Source organism: Carcharhinus amblyrhynchos, chromosome X, assembly GCF_965287045.1.
Source record: "Carcharhinus amblyrhynchos chromosome X, sCarAmb.v2.hapA, whole genome shotgun sequence".
Classification (NCBI taxonomy): Eukaryota; Metazoa; Chordata; class Chondrichthyes; order Carcharhiniformes; family Carcharhinidae; genus Carcharhinus; species Carcharhinus amblyrhynchos.
The window spans coordinates 9390797-9418226 of NC_137359.1; the positions used below are offsets into that span (position 1 = coordinate 9390797).

At 45.8% G+C, this 27430-nt stretch overlaps 1 protein-coding gene across 1 annotated transcript in view; it reads left to right on the forward strand.

The window, feature by feature from the left end:
* The window catches only part of LOC145361944 (bromodomain adjacent to zinc finger domain protein 2A-like), a 143019-nt gene that overhangs the window by 26383 nt on the left and 89206 nt on the right, over positions 1-27430 (forward strand). Inside the window, 1 exon segment of the mRNA XM_080217934.1 lies at positions 21852-21989. Within this exon segment, the coding sequence (XP_080074060.1) occupies positions 21854-21989 (136 nt within the window). The 5' untranslated portion in view covers positions 21852-21853.

A 27430-nucleotide genomic window follows, 5' to 3' on the forward strand; every position in this document is an offset into this window, starting at 1 on the left:
TGAGGCCACTATGACTATGATGGGGAGGGGGGGGGTGTCACCCTCATGCCTGCACTGTGTTGGGAATAAATGTAGAGGTAACCCAAACATTTAGTGGTGGTGGTGGTGGTGAGGGAGGGTGGTTGGGGGTATTTCCCTTGTCTGTGAGGTGTAGTTATGTCCATGAGGGCTGTGAGAGTGGGGAGGCCAAAACATTGCACTCTGTGATCGGGCACACCCCAATCCTTGTGAACTTGGGCTTGCTGGCCTGTTTCCCACTGGGGATTCTTTTGCCACGAAAGAGTGGTTGAATGCCACCGGTTAATACTGCCAGCGCAAGTGGGAAACATTCCAGTCTCCCTGCTGGCAGCAGCACTTAGATTCTCATCAGAAGGATCACGGCCAACATGTTTCAGATTGGTGATCTCTTAACAGAAGTACAAGTATATCTTGATCTCTCTGAGTGTATGGAAGTCATGTGCAACATCTCACCTGTGCACAATGTGCAAATTAATCTAACATGGATCTATGGCTGGAAACAGTACAAAGCTGAAAGCAGCATTCACTTTGCCTGTGGATAGCTGACTGTTTTCAGTTCTCTTATACAGGTAGTTTGATTGGTTTGATTTATTATTGTCACATGTATTAGTACACAGTGAAAAGTATTGTTCCTTGCACACTATACAAAGCGTACCGTACATAGAGAAGGAAAGGAGAGAGTGCAGTGTGTAGTGTTACAGTCATAGCTAGGGTGTAGAGAAAGATCAACTTAGTGCAAGTTGATGGCAGCAGGGAAGAAGCTGTTCTTGAGCCAGTTGGTATGTGACCTCAGAATTTTGTATCCTTTTCCCGATGGAAGAAGATGGAAGAGAGAATGTCCGGGGGCATGGAGCCCTTGATTATGCTGGCTACTTTTCCGAGGCAGTGTAGACAGAGTCAATGAATGGAAGGCTGGTTTGCGTGATGGACTGGGCTAAAATGCAATATTTCTCCGGTAATCTTTCCTTTCTGTGAACCTTTTTTTAATTGTACATTTAGCAGTTGAATCTGTACAAAGTAGCCTATCATTATATAATCATCCATCCTATTGACAAGTGCCATAATGGGTATCGGACGCACTCTCCAGTAACTAGTTTACCTCGATTGTGATGAGTCAGTAGACATGTGCCATGCTAATTCAGTGTAACAGTAAATGAAAAGATACTGGTTTCAGCTCGGAGGAAAAGAGAGCAGTTTGCAGAAATTCTATCGAGGTTTTTACACAAGAAAATGATGTTGGGGAAGACTGAACTGTAACACTCACATTAAGATGCATTGTTACAATGGTGACTGTTCTTTGTTGTAACACTACATCAACCTAACGCAAGCCAGGCATGATCCTGTCCTCAGCTGATGCTCATGCACTTGCCTTCTGGCTAAGATCTCGTGTGAGATCAGGGCCTGGATTCTCCAGTCTCACTTGCCCTGCCACTGTTGCCAGCGAGAATGGAGAATATGGCGCTTAGCCAAAACTCCATACCTGGCAGCAGGCCTGGAGAATATCAGTCATGGGCGAGGTTGGAGAATTCCAGCCCTGCTGTTGATGCCTGTTCTTGTCAGTTTGGATGTAGTATGTCCCTTTTGCGGGCACCATGAATTGGATTCAATTTGAATTTGAATTGGTTTTTGGACAAACAAGAAGATGGATTAAGGGCTTGCCCTGTCTACTTTGCAAATTGGCTTTGTAGCTCTGAGAAATGAATAACGTAGGTAAAAAAAGATGCTCATGTACTTGCCAGGTGCAAACGCAGGCTGATGTTTCCTCATCTGTCATCCAGGAACTTGTAACCCATTGTAGTTCTTTCATTAACTAACTCACACTTATTGAGGATTGAACTAGAGAACTTTGTTCTCAATGTCCCAAACAGTGTGTCTAATTATTCCATATATTTCATGTTTTGAGTGAAGTTGTTAAAAAAACAAAGCTGTGCATTTGTACTGTGCAGCTGTGATCCAATGCAACGTGTAAGTTAGTTTATACTTTGTGGAAACAGTGTACAGCTTTTACCTTCTGTGCAAAACTGTCCTCAAAAGGTTTCAAGGGGTGATGCCTGATTTACCAGCTGAATGCACAGTGGTCCTTGGAGCACAAAAATCTAAAACGCAGCAATGCAGTATTAACTGTGTTTCCTTCACAATTAATGTTTTGTACAATCTAGGACACCATAACCTGTCACTGATATTGCCTTTCAGGCCATGTAATATTAGACTGAAATCCTGCTATATTTGCTCAGTTAAAAATCTTAGTGCTTCCTTTTCTTGGTATTGTCGTCTCTGGTTCTTTCTATCTCTTAAGTTTAATTTTAGGGCTGTGCTGATTACAAATGGTCTTGGGACGGAGCCGGATCGTTTTCTTTTTGGCTCTGTTAGAACGTCAAAGCATTATAGGAATTATAAAGGGTATTAGGCTGGGTGTGTTCTTTTTATATAGCCAACCTTACCTTCCATCCTTCTCACCATAACCCTCAACCCTATTTCTCCCTTTATAAACCCATCCAACCACCTCTTGAACCTATTTATACTCTCCATTTCAGTGGCTTTCCTTGGTTCAAAGATGTGCAGATTAGGGAGATTGGCCATGCTAAATTGCCCCTTAGTGCCCAAAGATGTGTAGGTTAGGTGGATTGGCCATGCTAAATTGCCCCTTAGTGTCCAAAGATGTGCAGAATGGTGGATTGGCCATGGTAAGTGTGCATGGTTATAGGGATATGTGGAGGGGAAGGCCTGGCTGGGATGCTTTTTCTGCACTCTTTCAGAGAGTAGGTGCAGACTCTCTCTATCTAAGGAAGGATGTGCTGGGCTTGGTCAGGGTCCAGACGAAGTTCACAAGTATGATCCCAGGAATGAAAAGCTTGACATAATGAGGGATGTTTAAGGACTCTGGGCCTGTATCCGATGGAATTTAGAAGGAAGAGGGGAGATCTTATTTAAACTTACTGAATACAGAGGGGCCTAGATAGAGTGGTTATGGGGAAGATGTTTCCATTAGTAGGAGAGACTAGGATCCAAGGGCACAGCCTCAGAATAAAGGGACGCCTGTTTAGAACTGTGATGAGGAGGTATTTCTTCAGCCAGAGGATGGTGAATCTATGGAATTCATTGCCACAGAAGGCTGAGGAGGCCATGTCATTGAGTACATTTAAGACAGAGATAGATAAGTTGTTAGTTGGTAAGGGAATCAAAGGTTATGGAGGGAAAGCGAAGAATGGAGTTGAAAAAGGGTGACACAGTGGTTAGCACTGCTGCTTCTCAGCGCCATGGACCCAGATTCAATTCCCAGTTTGGGTCACTGTCCATGTGGAGTTTGCACATTCTCCCCATGTCTGCGTGAGTTTCCTCTGGGTACTCTGTTTCCTCCCGCAGCCCAAAGATATGTGAGTTAGGTGGATTGCCATGCTAAATTTCCTCTTAGTGTCAGGGGGACTAGCTAGGGAAATAAATACATGGGGTTATGGGGATAGGGCCTGGTGGGATTGTGGTCAGTGCAAACTTGATGGGCCAAATGGCCTCCTTCTGTTGGGATTCTATGAAACTTATCAGCCATGATCAAATGACCGAGCAGACTCAGTGGGCCGAATGGCCTAATTCTGCACCTACATCTTATGGTTTTATGCAGACTCGATAGGCTGAATGGCTTCTTTCTGCACTGTCGGGATTCTATGGTAATATATTCCACAACCTTTGTCTTTTGGGTGAAAATAATTCCTCTTGATTCCATTCTTACTCCAACTTCCTCATTTTAACTTCAGTTTCTCGCTGTTTGAACCCCTTACTGTCGTGAAAAAAAAAATTGCCAGAAATCAGCTTGCGAAATCTCGCTTGTAATTTTGGGAACTTCAGTGAGGTCACTTAGAATTTTTTTCTTTGTTTACAAGAAAACATGCCCTAGGTTTCTTTAACTTGGCCAGATATGTTAAATTCCTGGAACTGTCTTTGTTGCTGCCAGTGTTTTTTCTGAAGGGTCTTGTATGTAGTTGTATCAATGGCATTGGATTCAGATAACTGTGTGAAGTTTTTGAATGTCATGGGTACCCCAAGAATTATCTCTGTATGTTATTCTTCATACAAACCTTACTATACTCCAATAAACCTTGCTTCGTACAAACACCTCACCATACTCCTTATATACCTCTGACTGTATGGCCACATTCTCCTCCAATTCGATTTTCGAGTTTGTTGATGACACCACCATTGTGGGTCGGATTTTAAACAATGATGAGACACAGTTCAGGAGATAGAGAATCTGGTGAACTGGTGCAACAACGATAATCTCTCCTTCAATATCAACAAAACGAAGGAGACAGTCATCAACCTCAGGAAACATAGTGGAGGGCATGCCCCTATCTACAGCGATGGGGACAAAGTAGAAATGGTTGAGAGATTCAAGTTTTTAAGTGTCCAGATCACCAACAACCTTTCCTGGTCCCTCCAAGCAGACGCTATAGTTAAGAAAGCCCCACCAACTCCTCTAGTTTCTCAGAAGACAAAGGAAATTCGGCATATCAGCTATGACTCTCACCAACATCTACAGATGCACCATGGAAAGCATTCTTTTTGGTTGTATCACAGCTTGGTATGGCTCCTGCTCTGTCCAAGACCGCAAGAAACTACAAAGGGTCATGAATGAAGCCCAGTCCATCACTCAAACCAGCCTCCCATCCATTGACTTCATCTACACTTCCAGCTGCCTCGGGAAAAGTAGCCAGTATAACCAAGGACCCCATTCACCCCAGACATTCTCTCTTCCACCTTCTTCCATCAGGAAAAAGATACAAAAGTCTGAGGTCACGTACCAACCGACTCAAGGACAACTTCTTCCCTGCTGCCATTAGACTTTTGAAACCTCGCATTAAGTTGATTTTTTCCTACACCCTAGCTGTGACTCTAACACTACATTCTGCATTCTCTCCCTTCCTTCTCTATGTACAGTATATGTTGTCTGCATAGCACGCAAGAAACAATACTTCTCACTGTATACTAATACATGTGACAGATCAAATCAAAACCTACCAGACTTTTGCAGATCATGGTGGTATTTTAAAGCAATTTCTCCTCTCATATATTACCACAACACCAATCATCATATATTATTCTCCAATATTTTCCATGTTCCAAGCTATCAGATACTTGGAGGATGGTTTAAACTGTTACAGAGGCTTTGGGTATAGATGAGTCACAATCAGTTCAATTTACGCTCCGGCAGATGATGTTTCTGGAAATCTATATTTGCGTGCTATGTGCCAGTTTATTCATCTATATCGAGTCTGCATTCTTGATTGAAAAACTGAGGTGAAGGGCCTTGAAGTCACCTGGATTGAAAAGATGCCACTTAAAAAGACATGGAATTGTGATGCCAAGCTGAGATTAGAAAGCTTGTGGATTGTAGGCAGGAGTGCAGACTACAGGAAGTAAGGAATTCCACAGTATTGAGGCTTTGGGAAAGAATGAGTTTGTGTGGAGATCATGGGGCTGAAATTAGCTTGGCTCGCACGGTGGAAATTGGGCAGCAGTGTGCCATAGACTGCATATGCTTCACTGACTGCCAGGCTCCAGCTTGGATTCTGTCCATTACCATCTATCCCAGACGTGGAGATGCCAACGTTGGACTGGGTGGGCACAGTTAGAAGTCTCACAACACCAGGTTAAAGTCCAACAGATTTATTTGGAATCATGATCTTTCGGAGCACTGCTCCTTCATCAGGTGAGTGGAGAGGTAGGTTCGCAAATGCGGCATTTGTGAAACCTATCTCTCCACTCACCTGATGAAGGAGCAGCGCTCCGAAAGCTCATGGTTCCCCCTAAATAAATCTGTTGGACTTTAACCTGGTGTCATGAGACTTCTTACTGTGCATATATCCCAAGGCCTTGCACTGAGAATCCCAGGTCTGTGCATGGAAGAGATGGGAACCTTATTGCTGCATGCTAATCAGGGTCTTATGATGTATGCAGGAGTCCAATGCAATTTTGATGGACAGTTTTGAGGGGGGGGGTGAATCTGAGGATTGTATCAGCATTATCAGATCCAGCAGTTGCAGACAGGTTAAGGCATAAGTCTGGGAACCTAAAGGAAAAGAGGACTGGGTAGTTCAGCAGGTTTTTCAGGTGAATAATTGAACCACGTGCAAGTCACTGTCTACAGTCGGAGTAGTGATAGGCAGGCACTATATGTGGCCTCATTGTACCTGGACTTGGAGGGAAAGGTCTATTTTTACTGCCCCAGCCCGCAAGGGATGCTGAGACTGGGTGGAGCTCAGACCTTTGGATTTAAAGTTTTTAAAAAAAATTTATTTATTAGTGTCACAAGTAGGCTTATATGCACACTGCAATGAAATTACTGTGGAAATCCCTGAGTTGCCACACTCCGGCACCTACTCGTGTACACTGAGGGAGAATTTAGCGTGGCCAATGCACCTAATCAGCATGTCTTTCGGACTGAGGGAGGAAACTGGAGCACCCGGAGGAAACCCACGAAGACACAGGGAGAACATGCAGACTCCACACAGACAGTGATCCAAGCTGGGAATCGAACCCAGGTCCCTGGCGCTGTGAGGCAGCAGTGCTAGCCGCCATGCCACCCTTGACTGTGGGTTTCTGACTGAAACTATCAAGTTGTTAGTGACGGAACTCCTTTAAAGCATTGACTGTCTCTGGCATGTTAAAGAACTGTTTCCAACACCTACAATTTATAAGACACATGTTTGATTTAAATTGCTTCTCTCGCTGTCTATGGCTTTTGGCAAAAATCCAGTAGTAACAGCCATAATTAATCACTCTGTTATAGTGAGTGATAGTGTGAGCTTCTGTATGATTCTTCACCAAGTTCTATTCATTCACAAGTTCAGTTGAAGGTTAATATCATGGCACCACAGTCTGAAATCTGACTTTGTTTCCGATAAAAATCAACTTACATAAAAAAGGAAAAATCCCACATTAGCTTGGCCCACATGCTCAGTGAACAGAAAGGTTCCAGGTTCAGTCACTAGCCTGTGCACAGTTAGGCTGATTGCAGTCAGAGGATAGGCAGATACTGAACCTGGCTTCACTTTCACATGGACTGGAGAGGGGAAATAAAATCAGCCAGGGTTCATGGTCCAGATCCTGATCTCATTACCCCTCAGTCTGAGTGTTTGAACTTTGACGAGTAATCTCTGGGGCATTTCGCAATAGAAATGCGGACCAAATTACTGGATTTATATACAGGAGGTGTGATGCAGCTTGTCATGCTGTCGTCCTCTTAATTATCGACTGTTTTGGGATGTGTCATATTCTGAGTCATCTCAGGGCTGTTTTCAGCAAGTGGGATGAACCTACCCACACTCAGACACATCACTGATCAAATAGCTACATACTGGCTCCTGCACTTCCCTGTTTGGATGTAATTTAATGAGGCGTTGCTGTTTTGGAAATTCCGGAAGGAGAGCTTCCTGGAATAATCAGACATAGGCCACCGTGTGATCCTAAGATTTTCCTGATGGATACAGTTCAAATGGGCATCAGGCAGTTCATCCAACCACTGAGCCATCTGGAACCTTTCTCCTAAATTTAAGGTTTCAAAACATGGCTTTTGGGGAGGGCCTATCATCAGGTAATTAATTCCCTGTTCTTTGTGAGTTGCTTCAAAAACAGCCATGCCCACTTGAGTGGTGTATTGGGACCTTTGTAGTCTAAGCTTTCTAACCGCTGTTCTCGTTGACCCGCTTAACTTACAGTCTGGCAACACCTTGATCTTAAAATTCCTATCCTTGTTTTCAAATTCCTCCAAACCCCCAAAACTCTGAGAACTCTGCGCTCCCCAGTTCTGTCCACTTGCATATCCCTGATTTTAATCGCTCCACCATTGGTAGCTGTGCCTTCAGCTGCCTGCGCCCCAAACTCTGAAATTCCCTCTCTAAACCTCTTCACCTCTCTCGCCTTTTTTTAAGACCCTCCTTAAAACCTACCTTTTTGACAATTAATTCTAATGTTGCTTGGTGTCAAATTTTGCCTAATTATGGTTCTGTGAGGCTCCTTGGGATGTTGTATTATCACAATGATGCTATATACAAAGAACAACCCAGCACGGGAAACAGGCCCTTCGGCCCAACGAGCCCGCGCCGCCGCATCACCCTACACCTATTCTACCCTGCATGTCTACGAATGGGACCCTACTCAGTCAGATTCAGGGAAGAAATAGTGTCAATTTGGTAGAAACCGATTAGCCTAAGAGCACATCTTTGGGGTGTGGGAGGAAACCGGAGCGCCCGGAGGAAACCCACGCAACCACAGGGAGAATGCGCAAACTCCCACAGACACAGGCCCAAATCCATGTATCTGCACAGCTAGCAGTGCTAGTCACTGAGCTGTTGCGGCGCCCGTCTATCGGTCCAGGATCAAGCACACACACCGACATGAAGTACTAGGCCACTCCTGGACTTCCAAGAGCAGCCCACGCACGACCCGCCGTGTGCATGCCCCTCGCTTGACACGAGGTGGACCTCCACCTGTGGAATAAAGACAAAAAATATTAATCATACAGCCTGCCCTTCCGGTGTCTCCCGAGGTTTAACCCTATTTAATAGCCCCTACCATATCCCTCCATTCTCGTTTCACTCATGTGCCTATCTAACTGCATCTTAAACGAGTCCAACGTTCCTGCCTCCACCACCCTACTCGGTAGCGCATTCCAGACCCCCACAACTCTCTGCGTAAAGAACCTTCTTCTTACCTCCAAATTATACCTCCCCCCCCTCACCCTTAAGTGATGACCTCTCGTGTTCGTACCCAGTCTAGGGAGCAGTCTCTCCCTATTAACTCTATCTATTCCCTTCAGTATCTTATATACCTCTATCATGTCCCCTCTCAATCTCCTTCTTTCCAAGGAGAATAGCCCCAGTCTCTTCAACCTCTCCTCGTAACCCAGTCCCCCCATGCCAGGCAACATCCTGGTAAACCTCCTCTGCACCCTTTCCAGAGACTCCACGTCCTTCCGGTAGTAAGGTGACCAGAACTGGACGCAGTACTCCAAATGCGGTCTAACCAACGTTCTGTATAACTGAAGCATTAGACGGCAGCTTTTATACTCTAAGCCCCTTCCTATAAAGGCTAACATCCCATAAGCCTTCCTAACAACGTTCTCCACTTGTGACGCAACCTTCATGGATTTGTGAACCTGCACTCCCAGGTCCCTCTGTACGTCTATACTCCTAATCGGCCTACCTTTTATCACATAGCTCCTCTCTGCATTATTCCGTCCAAAGTGCATCACCTCGCATTTGTCAGGATTAAATGCCATCTGCCACCTATCTGCCCACTGCACCAACCTATCTATATCCTGTTGTATCACCTGACAATCCAGTTCCGTACCCGCCAACCCTGCCATCTTGGTGTCATCAGCAAACTTGCTGATCACACCACCTACGCCCTCTTCCAAGTCATTTATGTATACTACAAAGAGGAGAGGTCCCAGTACTGAGCCCTGCGGCACACCACTGGTCACTGGCCTCCAGCCCGACAAGGTACCCTCCACAACTACCCTCTGTCTCCTATTTCCCAGCCAGTTCTCAATCCACCTAGCTACGTGGCCTCGTATCCCATGCGCCTTAACCTTTTCTACCAGCCTACCGTGAGGGACTTTGTCAAACGCCTTACTGAAATCCATATAGATGACATCAACGGCTCTCCCATCGTCAACCGTTTTTGTCACCTCCTCAAAGAATTCCACCAGATTCATAAGGCAAGACCTCCCTCTAACAAAGCCATGTTGCGTATCCCTAATCAGATCGCAACGCTCCAAATGCTCATACATCCTACCCCTAAGTATTTTTTCCATTAACTTCCCTACCACCGACGTCAAACTCACCGGCCTATAATTCCCAGGGTTATCCCTACTACCTTTTTTGAACAACGGGACCACATTTGCTACCCTCCAGTCTTCTGGGACCTCACCTGTGTCCAAAGAAGAGACAAAGATGTGCGCCAGAGGCCCAGCAATTTCATCTTTCACCTCCCTAAGCAGCCTGGGATAAATACCATCAGGCCCCGGAGCTTTATCCGTCCTCACGCTACCTAAAAGCCCGAGCACTTCCTCTCTCGTAATAACGATGAATACAACTTGTTGTTGCAGAGTGGATTAAGGGTCAGTACTCTTGGTTCTGCTGATGGGTACAGTGGTTAGCATCCCTGCCTCTGAGCCAGAAGCTTTGGGTTTGAGTCCCACCCCAGGACTCAATGGCCAAGGAAGGTGCGTTCATAACGCGGTCAAACAGGTTGAGTGTCAACCTGCAAATCCTTCCAAACACACCAGTGGCTGACAGCAAGAGCAGGAGAAACTCCTGGTCAGCCATGCTTGATGCAGAGTGGTGCTCTTCAAACTATGAGCCTCCAGGGTTGCACAGCAGCAGCGGTTAGCACTGCTGCCTCGCAGTGCCAGGGACCTGGGTTCGATTCCTAACTTGGGTCACTGTCTGTGCAGAGTCTGCACGTTCTCCCCATGTCTGCGTGGGTTTCCTCCAGATGCTCCGGTTTCCTCCCACAGTCCGAAAGACATGCTAGTTAGGTGAATTGGCCATACTAAATTCTCCCTCAGTGTATCTGAACAGGTGCTGGAGTGTGGCGACTAGGGGATTTTCACAGTAACTTCATTGCAGTGTTAATGTAAGCCTATTGTGACAATAATAAATAAACTTAAACAGAGACAGGCTAGCGACCTGAGCTGTTCCAGGAAAAACCTTGCTATGGGAACAGATGAAAGTTTGCCTGGTGCACCACTAGGTGTGGGAAGAGAGACAACAACTCCTGGTTCTGTGCTAAAACCGGACTCACCTGTGAATCAAGCAAACAAGACATTATAAAAAGACAGGCAATACTGCAACAGAATTCACTCTAAATTGGTGAATACAGCTTGCAATGGAGGGAAGACGTGTAGTTTTTGTCTCTGTTTTGGCTATATCCTCTTTTGTTAGTAATACCTGGTATTTTACTAAATCAAGATCAAACCTGTTTAAGAAATATGCAGCATGGAATGCTGATGATGGAGTTTGGTTTGTGTTATCGGAGCAGTTAGTGTGTATGTGGTCGTTAGCTCTGACAGGTTTTAGGACCCAGAGGACACCTCAGCTTGTTGAGATCCACTCATTTCCTCTCTTGCTGTTTTTATCCTTGAATGATCATGGCTGCAGTGAAACACGAACCATGATTCTCAGTCTCGGAGATGGATTATCTGTCATGCCTTTTGCTTCAAACGCGTTTCAATAAATCCCTCTGTGTTCTTTTCCCACTCAACAGACGCTGAGCTGAACAATCTTTCACCAGGAATTAGTTTATTTATACCTTATTTTTTTTCAAAGTTCCTGGAATTGTTTCATTTGTCACAAGAGGAAAATTAATCTGCAGAGTATATAACAACACACTCCTGAAATACGGCTTGGAAAAGAAATGCTCATTGTTTCAATTCTTTCTCTTGAGTCCACCTCCCCGACCCCCCAGCTATTCCCTCCCACAACACTCCCCTCACTAGCAGTGTGAAGTGAATATTTGAATCAAACTTTATTGATGCAAATATGACAAATCAAGCTCTTTGCTTTCCTCCATTATTATTGTGACATCTCCTGCTTCCAGGCCCAGTATTGTTGTTCTCAATTGTGTGCAGAGAGACTAGATTAACACAACCCCCCACGTCTCCCAATCCACCCTCATCCTACCTTATTTCCCTGTATTAGTGTTTTATAAGGCCATTTCATATTGTCCAGTGGCTAGAGATTAGTAATATTGTTTGTTTGTGCACATTACAATGCAGTCCTTCTGAAGATGCAGTTCCTCCTGTCAAAGAGATTTATTTCCCAGATCCAGGTCTAACAGATTCAGAAGCCTGCCTGGCACTCCCCACTGTCCTTGGATTGACTTTTCCTGACAGCCTAGTCCTATGTGGGGAAGCAGAATGAATATTTAAAACAGTTTTTTTATATAAGAAGTGCATAATTAAGTGTAAATCAACACGGCCTTTTAGAAAAAAAGGCAGACTTAAGTCATTTATTCCTTCCATTAGGAAAGATTTTGGGAATTCCCATTCATTTTGGTGGGAATTCATTAGCTCATCTGGTTGCGTTTTCTAAGATTTGAACATTTCAACTCTACCCACCTCCACCTTAAAAAAAAGCTTTAGCAAAGTCTGGAATCGTTTGGAAAAGGTGGGAGAGAAGAGAATGCCAAGCGCCTCCTGGTGCCTCAGTGAGTATATGTGCTGCCAAATGTGCACATAAAGCGGAAAGGTCACAAACTCCATCTCTGCTCTGTCCTGGATTAGCCGTGCCAGTTGGGCCGACAAAATTGTCTTCAATGTCTCCGGGTTACGGGGTGGCAGCAGCCAGTTAGGACGGCATTGGGTTTGCTGTGATGCAGTCTGCAGTCGAATAGCCTTCCAATGTTTGCTGTCTAGGCAGACCATTCGGCTGACTGCTGAGACCACAACAATATTCCTGTGGAATTGTCACCTTATGGAGCCAATGCCTTCAGAAAAAGGGGTGGTGGGGGGTTGGTGTTAAGGGGAAAAATAGGATTTTCAAAAGTCAGGGACTGATTTAGACCACACCTGGAATACTGTGAACAGTTTTGATCCCCTTATCTAAGGCAAGATATACTGGCATTGGAGGCAGTCCAGAGAAGGTTCACTAGGTTGATCTTGGATAGGATCCTGGATTCTTACAAGGAGAGGTTGAGTAGGTTGGGTCTGCACTCATGGAGCGTCGAAGAATGAGAGGTGACCTTTTTGAGACATATAGAATCCTCGGGAGGCTTGACAGGATAGATGGTGAGAGGTTGTTTCCCCTTGTGGGAGAGTCAAGGACCAGAGGTATAATCTCAGGGTATGGGGTCGCCCATTTACGACAGAGGATAGCAAATCTGTGGAATTCTTTATCATAAAGGGTTATAGAGGCTGGGTCATTAAATATGTTCAAGGCTGAGATAGACAAATTTCTATCCGGTCAGGGAATTAAGGGTTATGGGGATAAGGTGGGAAAGTGGAGTTGAGGATTATGTCTGATCTGCCATGATCTTGTTTAATGGTGGAGCAGACTTGATGGGCTGAATGGCCTCCTTCTGTTTCTACGTCTTATGGTAAGCAAACATACGAGCTCTCACTTCCCAATCTGAGTAGTTCCAGCTGTGGGTCTTCCAGAAGCCAGTCACCAAGGAGTTAAATGGTGAGTATTGACGTAAAGAACCAAAAGAATAATGTGGAATGGTTATATCCAATCAGCAGAGATGTAGGGGGTTACTGTATTGTGCAAAAACGTCTACTTCTGAAGTTTAAGTAAGATGTTGTCTGTTGTGAGGGGGAGGGGAAAACCAGCTATGGTTTATGCTCTGGTTTATGCTGTCAAGTGATTGTGTGTGGAAGTCAGCTGAAGACAAAGTCAGACTCTGTTGTAATATCTTCCACAGTCAAATACATCACTCCCCCTGTCATACATGGGAGGCGGTGGTGTAGTGGTACTGTCTCTGGATTAGTAATCCAGAGAGCCAGGGTAATGCTCTGGGGACCTGGATTCCCATGGCAGATTGTGTAATTTGAATTCAATTTAAAAAACCTGCAATTAAAAGTCTAAGAACGGTCATGAAGCCACCTGGTTCACTAATATCCATTCGGGAAGAAAATCTACATCCCTACCTGGTCTGCCCCGCATGTACCTCCAGATCCTTGGCATTGTGGGCGGCACAGTGGGTAGCACTGCTGCCTCACAGTGCCAGGGACCCAGTTCAATTCCAGCCTTGGGCGACTGTGTGGACATGTTTGCCACTCTCCACGTGTCTGTGTGTGTTTCCTCCAGGTGCTCCAGTTTCGTCCCGTAGCCCATAGATGTGTGGGTCAGGTTGATTGGCCATGCTAAGTAGATCTTTAGCGTCAGGGGTTACAGGGATAGCGCCTGGGTGGGATTGTTGTTGGTGCAGGCTTGATGGGTCGAATGGCCTCCTTCTGCACTGTATGGACCGTATGATTCTATGTCTGGAATTTTACCACCCCGCCCCCCCACAGGAATCCAATTTTACGGTTTTGGGACGAGGCTGTAAAATCCCGCCCAGTGACTCTTAAAATGGCCTACCACCATTCAGTTCAAGAGCAATTCGGTATGGTGAATAAATTCTGGTCCAGCCAGCAATTCCCACATCCCATGAATGAGTAAAAAGAAAGAGTTGATGGCACCAGTTTCCTCAGTTTTAGAAAGAATCTGATAAAATGTTTCAGTATTTGAAAAGACTCTTTGAAATGTTGTTCTCTGGCTGTACGTAACCAAATTATATTTATATAGCACCTTTATGGTGGTTAAAGAATCCCAAAGCACTTTGCAGGAGTGTAAATCAGTCAAAACTGACACTGAGTCACTTACAGAGATCATAGAAACCCTACAGTGCAGAATGAGGCCATTCAGCCCATCAAGTCTGCACCGACCACAATCTCACCTAGGCCCTCCCCCATATCCCTACATGTTTACCCACTAATTCCTCTAACCTAAGCATCTCAGGACTCTAAGGGGCAATTTTTAGTATGGCCAATCAACCTAACCCTCACATCTTTGGACTGTGGGAGGAAACCGGAGCACCCAGAGGAAACCCACGCAGACATGAGGAGAATGTGCAAACTCTACACAGACAGTGACCTGAGCCAAGAATCGAACCCTGGTCCCTGGAGCTGTGAAGCAGCAGTGCGAATCACTGTGGTGCCGTGCCATCCTCTGCAGATCAGTGAGGTAGGTTTTATTCCACAATAACCAGTGGATCAAGAAACTTAGTTTCACCTTTACGAACACTAATCTCTTTATTGTCCATCTAAATATGTCAGTTTAGTGCTGCCATTAGCCTGCTTAGCCATGTGTAAGTCAAACTTGGTAGTCCTAATCTCTTGAAGCAAATACAAGTCCAACCCTCCCCCTTTAATGTCTGTTAGGCATTGCTGCAGTGTTAGCAGGCTGTTGGGTTTTCAGAATGGGTTATTCCTCACTCAGCCACCTGAGTATGAGTAAGTCCTAAGTATGATGATCCCAGTCTGTTGCTAATCTCAGGTTTGCATGCAGTCAAAATAGGGACAAATATTGTTCCTGTTCCTGATGCTGATCCAATGATTTGTGGTTGAATGTGCAAGAGTGTAACAGTTCTCAACCAGAAGTGCTAAATGGATGAATTTTCTTTGCGGTTGCATCCAGCACCAATGTCGGACTTCAACCAATTTGGTTTACTGCACCTGACATCAAGAAATGACACGGTAAAGGCTACAGCTGGGATTGAACGTCCTTGCTTGTCCCAAAACCGTAAAATCGTTAGGGGGATAGGGCCTGGTTGGGATTGAGGTCAGTGCAGACTCGATGGGCTGAATGGTCTCCTTCTGGAATAAAACCTACCTCATTGATCAAGTGTTTGGTCATCTGTTCTAACATCTCCGCAAGTGACTCAGTGTCAGTTTCGATTGATTTACACTCCTGCAAAGGGCTTTGGGACTCTTTAACCACCATGGGATGTGGGAATCGCTGGCTGGGCACTGTAGGATTCTATACCTACAAGGCAAGAGTCAGGATTTTGATGGAATACTCTTCCATACGCCTCGATGGGCTCAGTTCCAACAACACTCAAGAAGTTCACTTGATCAGAAGTTCATCCATCCCTTCCATCACTGGCATGCCATGGCTGCAGTATGTACCATCTACAGGATACACTGCAGCAACTTACTCTTTTGGCAGCACCTCCCAGACCCAGAACCTTCACTATCTTGAACAAAAGCCGTAACGCATGGGAGCATCACCATCTGCAAGTTCCACTGCCCAATCCCGACTTGGAAATATATCACCGTTTCTTCACTGTCGCTGAGTCAAAATCCTGGAAATCCCTCCCTAACAGCACTGTGGGTGTACCTACGTCACATGGACTGCAGCGGGTTCATGAAGGCGGCTCACCCACCACCTTCTCAAGGGCAATTAGGGCTGAGCAATAAATGCTGGCCTAGTCAATGAAGCCCATATCCCAAAAATGAACTTTAAAAACTGGAGTGCCAGCACAGGCACAATGGGTGGAATGGCCTCCTCCTCTGCTGAATCATTCTGTGATCTTATGCAACCAAAGGATTATCCTTTAAGCTCAAATTATCTGGATGCCAGAGAATGGATTTTTTTGAACCCCCAGAAATAAGGATCACAAAATCGTAGAAATCATAGAATCCCTACAGCCCATCGAGTCTGCACTGACCACAATCCCGCCTACCCTATCCCCATAATCCCACATATTTACCCCACTAATCACTCTAACCTCCATATCCCGGAACACCAAGAGACAATTTAACATGGCCAATGCGCCTACCCTGCACATCTTTGGACTCCTGAAAGTATATCCATATTATTTCCAGGTTAGAAGCTTTGAATCCCAGGACATTCCCTGATAACCATGGAATATCACTGGGTAAAATCGGAAATATTGGCCTATCCTTTGAAAGAAAACACCAATGCTTCTGTCTGTTTGCTATTACTACTAATGGTGGCTCTGGGAGTTTTGATTCCCACAGACCACGTACAGTAATTATCATTTATCGTAAAATATAGATTAGGAAATTACATACTGTATTTCCTGCTGTGTGAAATTGGCCTGGTGAACTGTAGTTATTCACAACGCGTAGTTGCATGATGATTGCATTAATACCCAGAGCTCTGTTGTGATCAGTGCCCCTATTAAGCTGCATGAAATTTGCTGGGAAAAAACAGCAGAGTGGAGGATTTTCTTGCCAATTTCTCTGCTTCCCTCCCTCTTACTTCTTGTCCTGGAAGCTTTGGGTCTTGCTGGGGATTCATTCCATAGGTGCTGATCACCCCTTCATTCTTTGTCCACATATTAACTGCAGCAAAAATGTTGCTGCTCTTTTCAGGGGCAAATTAAGCTGGTCCCAAGGATCTAACATCCACACAGGTAAACCTCCACCACAAATACTATCTTGTGATCTGGAACAGGATCCCTGGGCTGAGTGTCCCTCCCCCCAACAGGCCTTGGGGAAGAATTCATGTGTTGCTTCTACCTTTGGTCAGTTGGGAGAGGACTCCCAAGAATTATTGACTGAGAAAGCTCCATTGACAGACAAACAAAGTTGGTAGGCGCTGCTTACAGTAGAGCTTGTGGTGTGGGAGAAGGAAGTAACAGATAGGTGGTCAACTAAAGGAGGACCATTGTGATATCTGGCCTAGAGTGAGTGGCCTGGTGAGAGGCATCTCCTCGGGGTGGGTCTAGTTTACATCCAGGGTTTGGGGGTGTGCAAAGGGTGCTCGGTAGCTGTGCCGTTAGAATGCTGGAGTCCACATGAGAAACTCCAGTTCTCCAATCTCAGGGTATGGAGAAGCCATTTAGGACTGAGTCAAGGAGAAACTTTTTCACTTAGAGGTTTTTTTTAAGTTTACTTATTAGTCATAAGTAGGCTTACATCAGCACTGCAATGAAATTACTGTGAAAAGCACCTAATCGCCACACTCCAGCGTCTGTCTGGGTACACTGAGGGAGAATTTAGCATGACCAATGCACCCTAACCAGCACATCTTTCAGACTGTGGGAGGAAACCGGAGCACTTGGAGGAAACCCACGCAGACGCAGGGAGAACATGCATATTCCACACAGACAGTGCAGATTCGAACCTGAGTCCCTGGCGCTGTGAAGTAGCAGTGTTAACCACTATGCCACCATGCTGCCCGTGTGAACCTGTGCAATTCTCTCCCATAGAAGGCTGCGGAGGCCAAGTCAGTGAAAATGTTTAAGAAGGAAATAGATAGAATTCTGGACTCTTTAAGGGCATCAAGGGGAATGGGAAGAGAGTGGGAGTGTGGCATTGTGTTAGAGGATCAGCCATGGTCACATTGAATGACAGAGCAGGCTCAAAGGGCCAAATGGCTGATGCCTGATGTCTGCTCCTATTTTCTATGTTTCTAAATCTCAGCCTCAAATAACACTTACCATCAGGCTTCAGCACATTGCATAGCACCAAGAAGGAGAGTTAACTGCCTTAGGCATCAGCTTCTGCCCATTAGTTCAAATGTGCCCCCAGCAGTGGTGAGGAAGGACCAATAGACAAATATTGGCACTGGGTTTATACAATGTACTGGTACAAAACTCGACGGAAAAGTGACAGTGAGCCCCCTACATTTTCATGGAAGATCCACTGCTCACACCATACACTGCTTTCATCATCTCAGCTGACTCTAACCTTCACCATAAGCTCTCCAGTCAGATGGAGTGCCATGTTCTGTTATTCAACGCAAAAATCCTCTCCTCAGGCATCATGCAAGGATGCAGTTTATTACTGGACTGCTGGGAGTTTTATTTCACAGTTTGAGCGGGCTGAAAGATATCACCAACATGCCCTGAAATTCCAGTGGCAGCACTGACCACTGAGCACAAACCAAGCTGGTCAGAGTCAAAGAGAAGTGTGTTCTCTGTGAAAGATTTGATTTGATTTCATTTATTATTGTCACATGTATTCGTATAGAGTGAAAAGTATTGTTTCTTGCACACTATACAGACAACCATACCATTCATAGAGAAAGAAATGAGAAGGTACAGAATGTAGTGTTACAGTCATAGCTAGGGTGTAGAGAAAGATCAACTTAATATGAGGTAAGTCCATTCAAAAGTCTGATGGCAGCAGCAAAGAAGCTGTTCTTGATCGGTTGATACTTGACCTTAGACTTCTGTATCTTTTCCAACGGAAGAAGGTGGAAGAGAGAGTGTCCGGGATGGGTAGGGCTCTCAATTATGCTGCTTTTCCAACACAGCAGGAACTGTAGACAGAGTCAGTGGATGGGAGGTTGATTTGTGTGTTGGACTGGGCTACGTTCGTGACCTTTTGTAGTTTCTTGCGGTCTTGGGCAGAGCAGGAGCCATACAGCCAGAAAGAATGCCTTCTATGGTGCATCTATAAAAGTTGGTGAGTGTCGTAACTGATACGCCATATTTCCTTAGTCTTCTGAGAAAGTAGAGGCACTGGTACGCTTTCTTAACTATAGTGACGGCATGAGGGGACCAAGACAGGTTGTTGGTGATCTGGACACCTAAAAACTTGAAGCTGTTCAACTCAAAGTAGTCGTCAATTCCACACACCAAACAACCGCACAACCTCAAACCGAACATTGTCCGCGGCAGACTACCCAGCCTTCAGGAGAACAGTGACCATGACACCACACAACCCTGCCACAGCAACCTCTGCAAGACATGCCGGATCATCGACATGGATGCCATCATCTCACGTGAGAACACCATCCACCAGGTACACCCCTCTTGCAACTCAGCCAACGTTGTCTACCCGATACGCTGCGGGAAAGCATGTCCCGAGGCATGGTACATTGGGGAGACCATGCAGACACTACGACAACAGATGAATGAACACCGCTCGACAATCACCAGGCAAGACTGTTCTTTTCCTGTTGGGGAACACTTCAGCGGTCATGGGCATTTGGCCTCTGATCTTCAGGTAAGCGTTCTCCAAGGCGGCCTTCATGACACATGACAGCGTAGAGTTGCTGAGCAGAGACTGAGAGCCAAGTTCCACACTCATGAGGACAGCCTCAACTGGGATCTTGGGTTTATGTCACACTATCTGTAACCCCTACGACTTGCCTGCACTTGTAAAATCTCACTAACTCTCCTGTCGGGAGACAATACACATCTCTTTAACCTGTGCTTAACGCACTCTCCACTCACATTGTCTGTACCTTTAAGACTTGATTAGCTGTAAAGATTTGCATTGTAATCAGTATTCTGTAAATTGAGTTTGTGTCTTTACATGCCCTGTTTGTGAAAGAACTCGCACTCACCTGACGAAGGAGCAGTGCTCCGAAAGCTAGTGGCATTTGCTACCAAATAAACCTGTTGGACCTTAACCTGGTGTTGTGAGACTTCTTACTGTGTTTACCCCAGTCCAACGCCAGAATCTCCACACTCTGCTCACCTGGCAGGCTTTTAAATAATACCAGCACTCTCATTCTGCATCAGACTTCCTTATAGATTATAAATCTGTCTAACTTCGTTGCTCGCTGACGAAGAGCATTCCTCAGACTATCAGGGTGGCACGGTGGCACAGTGCTTAGCACTGCTGTCTCACAGTGCCAGGAACCTGGGTTCAATTTTGGATTGGGTCACTGTGTGGAATTTGCACATTTTCCCCGTGTCTGCTTTGGTTTCCTCCGAGTGCTCCAGTTTCCTCCCACAGTCCAAGGATGTGCAGGTTAGGTGGATTGGCCATAGTAAATTGACCCTAGTGTCAGGGGATTAGCAAGGTAAACATGTGGGGTTACGGGGATAGGGCCTGGGTGGGATTGTGATCGGTACAGACTCGATGGGCTGAATGACCTCCTTCTGTACTGTCAGGATTCTATGATTCTAACCAACCTCTGAGAGGAGAAATTTCTCCTCATCTCAGCCTTAAATAGGAGATACTCCTTTTTAAACTGTGTCCCAGTTCTCGATTCCCCCACAATGAGAAATATCCTCTCAGCATCTACCCTGACGCGTCCCCTCGGAATCATGTGTTTCAATAAGATCTCCTCACCTCCTAAACTCCCAATGAGCAGAGAGCCAACCTGCCCAACCTTTCCTCGTAGGGCAATCCCTTAATCCTATCCCTTAATCCCAGGAATCAACCTCACAAACCTTCACTGAACTGTACACAGGTGTCCTCACATTCAGAGGAAAGATGGTCATGGTGTTTGTTTTTTTTTGCAGTTACCGAGATATAAAAGTAGGGAGGTCTTGCTGCGGCTGTATAGGACATTGGTGAGGCCGCAGCTGGAGTACTGTGTGCAGTTTTGGGCGCCGTACTTACGCAAGGATATTTTGGCCTTGGAGGGAGTGCAGAGGAGGTTTACTAGGCTGATGCCGGAGTTGAGGGGGTTGAGCTATGAGGAGAGGCTGAATAAACTAGGCTTGTACTCGTTAGAGTTTAGAAGAATGAGGGGAGATCTCATTGAGACGTATAAGATGATGAATGGGATGGATAAGATAGAGGTGGAGAGACTCTTCCCGCTCAGAAAGGACAGTAGGACTAGGGGGCACAGCCTCAAGATAAAGGGGGGGCGGTTTAGAACGGAGTTGAGGAGGAACTTCTTCACTCAAAGGGTGGTGAATCTCTGGAATTCTCTGCCCGTTGAAGTGGTGGAGGCTACCTTGCTAAATATTTTTAAGACGCGGGTTGATGGGTTTTTGATAAGAGAGGGGATTAAGGGTTATGGGGAGAGGGCAGGAATGTGGAACTGAGCCACGAAAGATCAGCCATGATCTTATTGAATGGTGGGGCAGGCTCGAAGGGCCAGATGGCCTACTCCTGCTCCTATTTCTTATGTTCTTATGAGACTTTGTGACGTTTGGTAACACTCCTGAAAATTGTTGTCAAGCAATATAAGATCCATCAATAAATATCATGGAATCTTCCTGACTTCAGGCACGGTGGTCAGCACTGCTGCCTCACAGCGCCAGGGACCCAGGTTTGATTCCTGGTTTGGGTCACTGTCTGTGTGGCGTTTGCACGTTCTCCCTGAGTCTGTGTGGGTTTCCTCCTACAGTCCGAAAGACGTTCTGGTTAGATGCATTGACCCGAACAGGTGCTGGAGTGTAGAGACTAGAGGAATTTCACAGTAACTTCATTGCAGTGTTAATGTAAGCCTTATTTGTGAGTAATAAATAAATAATTTTAAAAAACTATTGCTGTCTTACTTATGATGAGATAGTATCATGTGACAGGAAGAGAATGGGTGTCTGGAAGGCTTTTCTTTTCGTTTTGTTACTCAGAAATCCATTTTGTGGTACAGATACACCTGAAGTCTCCATTTTTGTTTTTAAATTTTCAGATATGGAGGTCAATGATGGGATCCATTTTGCTTGCCGCATGTCGACACCTGCTGCCTCAGTCTTTAAAACGTCACCTTATCAGGAAGATAGCTTGCACACTAATGGGATCACAATGAGCTCAACACAGTTAGGCAGAGGTAAGGGCAGAGTCTGAGCAGGAACTTGTCATCTGTGTTTTGTTCAACACTGTTGTGGAGCTCTTACAGAGAACGGGCTGGAGCAAAGATTGTCTTTCGACCACCCCCGCCACCATCGAAAGCTGTGCTAAATTAGGGCTCCTTATTCATCTGCTTCTGCCAATCCTTTCATCAGTTTGATGTGATTATAAAAGCAGACGTTACTGATTTTAATGCTAAAGATTAATTTCAATCAAGTTTTATTTGTTGGCTTGATTTGACATTTTCTTTGTCCTTTCATTTCACACACACACTCTCACACACATACACACACACACCCACTCTCACACACTCTCTCTCTCACACACACACACACACACACGCGTACACACACACGCATTCTCACACTCTCTCACACTCTCTCTCTCACATTCATACACACACACCCACACACACACACTCACACACTCTCTCTCACACACACACACACACCCACCCACTCTCACTCTCTCTCTCTCACACACACACACACCCACTCTCACACTCTCACACACACTCTCTCTCACACACACACACTCTCACAATCTCTCTCACACTCTCTCTCACACACACACTCACACACTCTCTCTCACACACACACTCTCACACACTCTGTCTCACACACACACTCTCTCTCACACACACACACTCTCACAATCTCTCTCACACTCTCTCTCTCACACACACTCTCACACACTCTCTGTCACACACACACTCTCACACACACACACTCTCACACTCACACACATACACACACACACCCATTCTCACACTCTTACACACTCTCTCTCACATACACATACACTCTCTCTCACACACATACACACACACACCCATTCTCACACTCTCACACACACACTCTCACACTCTCTCTCTCACACACGCACACACACACACAAACACACACACACACCCACTCTCACACTCTCTCTCACACACACACACACCCACTCTCACACTCTCATACACACTCTCTCTCACACACACACACTCTGACACACTCTCACACTCTCTCTCACACACACACACCCACTCACACACACACACACTCACACACACTCTCTCACACACACACACACACACACACACACACATATACACACACACACCCACTCTCACACACTCTCTCTCACACACATACACACACACACCCACTCTCACACACTCTCTCTCACACAGATACACACATACCTACTCTCAATCACACACTCTCTCTCACATACATACACACACACCCACTCTCACAGTCTCTCTCTCTCACACAATACCCACATACCCACTCTCACACACTCTCTCTCACACACATACACACACACACCCACTCTCACACACTCACACACTCTCTCTCTCACACACATACACACATACCCACTCTCACACACTCTCTCTCTCTCTCTCACACACACTCTCTCTCACACACATACACACACACACACCCCCACTCTCACACACTGTCTCTCTCTCTCACACACATGCACACACACACCCACTGTCACACTCTCACACACACACTCACACACACACTCTCACACACACACTCTCACACACACACTCACACACACACTCTCACATACACACTCTCACATACACACTCTCACATACACACTCTCACATACACACTCTCTCACACGCATACACACACACACCCACTCTCACACACTCTCTCTCTCTCTCTCACACATGCACACACACACCCACTCTCACACTCTCTCTCTCTCACACACATACACACACACCCACTGTCACACTCTCACACACACACTCTCACATACACACTCTCTCATACACATACACACACCCACTGTCACACTGTCTCACACACAATCTCTCTCATACACATACAATCTCTCTCTCACACACACACACTCTTACAAACACTCTCACTCTCACACACACACAATCTCACACATACACGTTCTCTCTTACAACACTCACTCTCTCTCACAAACATGCTCAATCTCACACATACACACTCTCACACACACACACTCACTCTCTCTCACACACACGCACTCTCTCACACACAATCTCTCATACACATACAATCTCTCTCTCACACACACTTCCTTACAAACACTGTCACTCTCACACACACCCACTCACACACACAATCTCACACATACACGTTCTCTCTTACTCACACTGTCTCTCACAAACATGCTCAATCTCATACATACACACTCACACACACTCTCATACATGCACTGTCTCTTACAAACACTCTCACACTCATACCCACTCTCTCACACACACACAATCTTATCCATACATGTTCTCTCTCACACACACACACACATGCTCTCTCTTTCATATTCTGTCTCTCTCACACACTTCTCTCTCTCACACACACACACACACACACACACACACACAGTTAATTTGATGGCAAGCGCTACGTGGGAAGGACAGGATTTTCCAACCCTTCTTCTAGTTCTGTCTTACAACACTCACTCTCTCTCACACACACGCACTCTCTCACACACAATCTCTCATACACATACAATCTCTCTCTCACACACACTCTCTTACAAACACTCTCACTCTCACACACACCCACTCACACACACAATCTCACACATACACGTTCTCTCTTACTCACACGCAGGCTAACCATACAAAACGCCGTAGACTTCAACAGGACCTGGTGACAGCCAATGGTGCGCTGCCTCTGCCGCCGGAAAATCCTGCCCAAAGAATGGCATGAGGCTGAGGGCAGGTGGTGCAGTCAATTCCTTTGAATCAGTGCAGAATGATCTGAAAAAAGTATTCTCTTCCAGCTGCTATTGGGGCAATGGTGGTGGGAGATGAGCAATGTAAAGTTAATTGTGGAAATTGGGCTGGTTTACAAGTTTGTGTAAATATGGTGGACTGTGTGTATCCCCTGGCTCCCACTCCCCCCACGCTAGTAGAGAATCACGAATACACCGAATGAAGCAGGCTCAGCTCTGGCTCATTCCACAAGATGCAACCTGTGTTGAGGCAAGTGAGAAGAAGCCCATCCAATTGAGGTTGTTTTTTTCTTCCTTTTTCCACACCCGTAGCAAAAAAGCTCTTGAGAGAAATGTCATTAGCAGTGACAACTTTTACTGCAGCTTTCCACAGTGATGCTTTCAGTTGTCTTTGCAAATTCAGGCATTCCGTGGTTGCTGTTCAAGGATACATTGGGCAGGGCAAGCAGGGAGGTTCCATTGTGAACGGCACCTTTTATCTGAGAAATTTATCTCTTAGAATCTCTACAGTGCAGAAGGAGGCCATTCAGCCCATCAAATCTGCACCGACAACAATCCCACCCAGGCCCCATTCCCGTAACCCCACATAATTACCCTGCTGAGTCCCCCTGACACTAAGGGGCAATTTATCATGGCCAATCAACCTAACCCACACATCCCTGGACAGTGGGCGGAAACCGGAGCACCCGGAGGAAACCCACACTGACACGAGGAGAATGTGCAAACTCCACACAGACAGTGACCCGAGGCTGGAATTGAACACACGTCCCTGGCACTGTGAGACAGCAGTGCTAACCACTGTGCCACCCAATTGTTTGTAACTTTTTATTCTGGAAATCACGAGCGGAGGTTACTTTTCATCCCAATTTGTGCAATTGACAAGATGATAGTTCGCATCACCATTTCGTGCCTTTCAAGAAAATGAAGTTAGCTTGTGTCCCTTTAAGAAGTCACCCAGAGCAGATGGTTTGAGAGCTCAATGGTTTCAGTTGGGAAAGTGAGTCACTGCTGTGATCATGATGATGAGAATAACAGGTTTGTTACAAACATGTCTCTGTTGGTCATTGTAATGACACAATTACAATCCTGCTCTGAGATTGCAACAATTGTATTCCTGCCCCTTGACCCCATTCCCACTAAACCGCCTCATCTTAAACTTGTTCTCCAAGTCTTTTGGACTTGTCACCACCCAAATCCATGTCCATCTTCCTCACAACTCTTGAATTTTAATCTCAGGTTTCCACTGCTCTCACAGCATTGAAATGGCCTGAAGAACAGTTGCAAATGACATCTTCTGTGATTGTGACTGTGGTACACTATCGTTCCTCATTCCCCTTTGGACCCACTGGAGCACAGACAAGCACACTATCCTCCTCCACCAACTCTCCTCCATTGTCCAGTTGGACGGAACTGCTCTCGCTTGGTTCCACTCTTACCAATCTAATTGAAGCCAGAGAATGCCCAGCAATGGCTTCTCTTCTGACTTGCAGAATCCCCCAAGGTTCTGTTCTTGGCTTCCCCTGCTTGCCCTTTGTCATCTGCCCTTAGCAACATCACCCACAGGCATGGTATCATATTCCAAATTCCAATGGTTCATCCTTGCGTCAAAGCTCCTTCATTGCTTTGCTGACTCTATCTTTGTAACCACCACCACCCTCTCAAGGGCAACCACGGATGGGCAATAAATGCTGGCCAGATAGCGACGCCCATGTCTCACGAACAAATTTAAAAAAACCTCCTGCGATACTACAATGACCCCCCCCGCTGAAATACAGACTTTATCCTCCCGTGGGCCCTTCTTTCCTTAACTCTGCCATCAATGGCTGTGGTTTCAGGCACCTACGCCCCATACTCTGAAATTGTCTCCTGAAATTGTGCCACCATAGGTGGCATGGTGGCACAGTAGTTAGCACTGCTGCCTCACAGTGCCAGGGATCCAGGTTCAGTTCCGGCCTCGGGTTACTGTCTGTGTGAAGTTTTGCATATTCTCCCTGTGTCTGCGTGAGTTTCCTCCGGGTGCTGTGGTTTCCTCCCAAACTCCAAAGATGTGTGGGTTAGGTGGATCGGCCATGCTAAATTGACCCTAGAATCAGGGGCATTAGGGGATAAACACATGGGGTTATGGGATTAGGGCCTGGATGGGATTGTGGTCGGTGCAGACTCGATGGGCTGAATGGCCTCCTTCTGCACTTGTAGGGATTCTGTGAAATATCCCAGCCTCTCCACCTCCCTCTCTGTCTCTCCTTCAAACGGATGTCAGAGGTAGGTTCTTTACCCAGAGGGTGGTGAGGGATTGGAATGCCCTGCCTGCTGCGGTTGTAAATGCGCCTAGTTTGGGGGCGTTTAAGAGATCCGTGGATAGGTTTATGGACGAAAAGGGATTGGTTTAGATTAGTGGGTCATTGTTTTTTAACTGGTCGGCGCAACATCTTGGGCCGAATAACTCTTTGACCAAGATATTAGCCAGCCCTCCTAATGTTGTGATGTTGTGGCTCAACTTCCAATTTTCTTTGATTATGCCTCTGTGAAACACCTTGGCACTGTTCCTCCATGTTAAAACTGCTATAATTGCAGGTAGGTGTTGTTACCTGTGAATAATAACCTACCATGCTGACTGCAGCCAAATTACTTACAATCATAGAGAGATGAAAGGGAATTCTGATCAAGTGCTAATTTATTCCAGGGTCTGTCCCC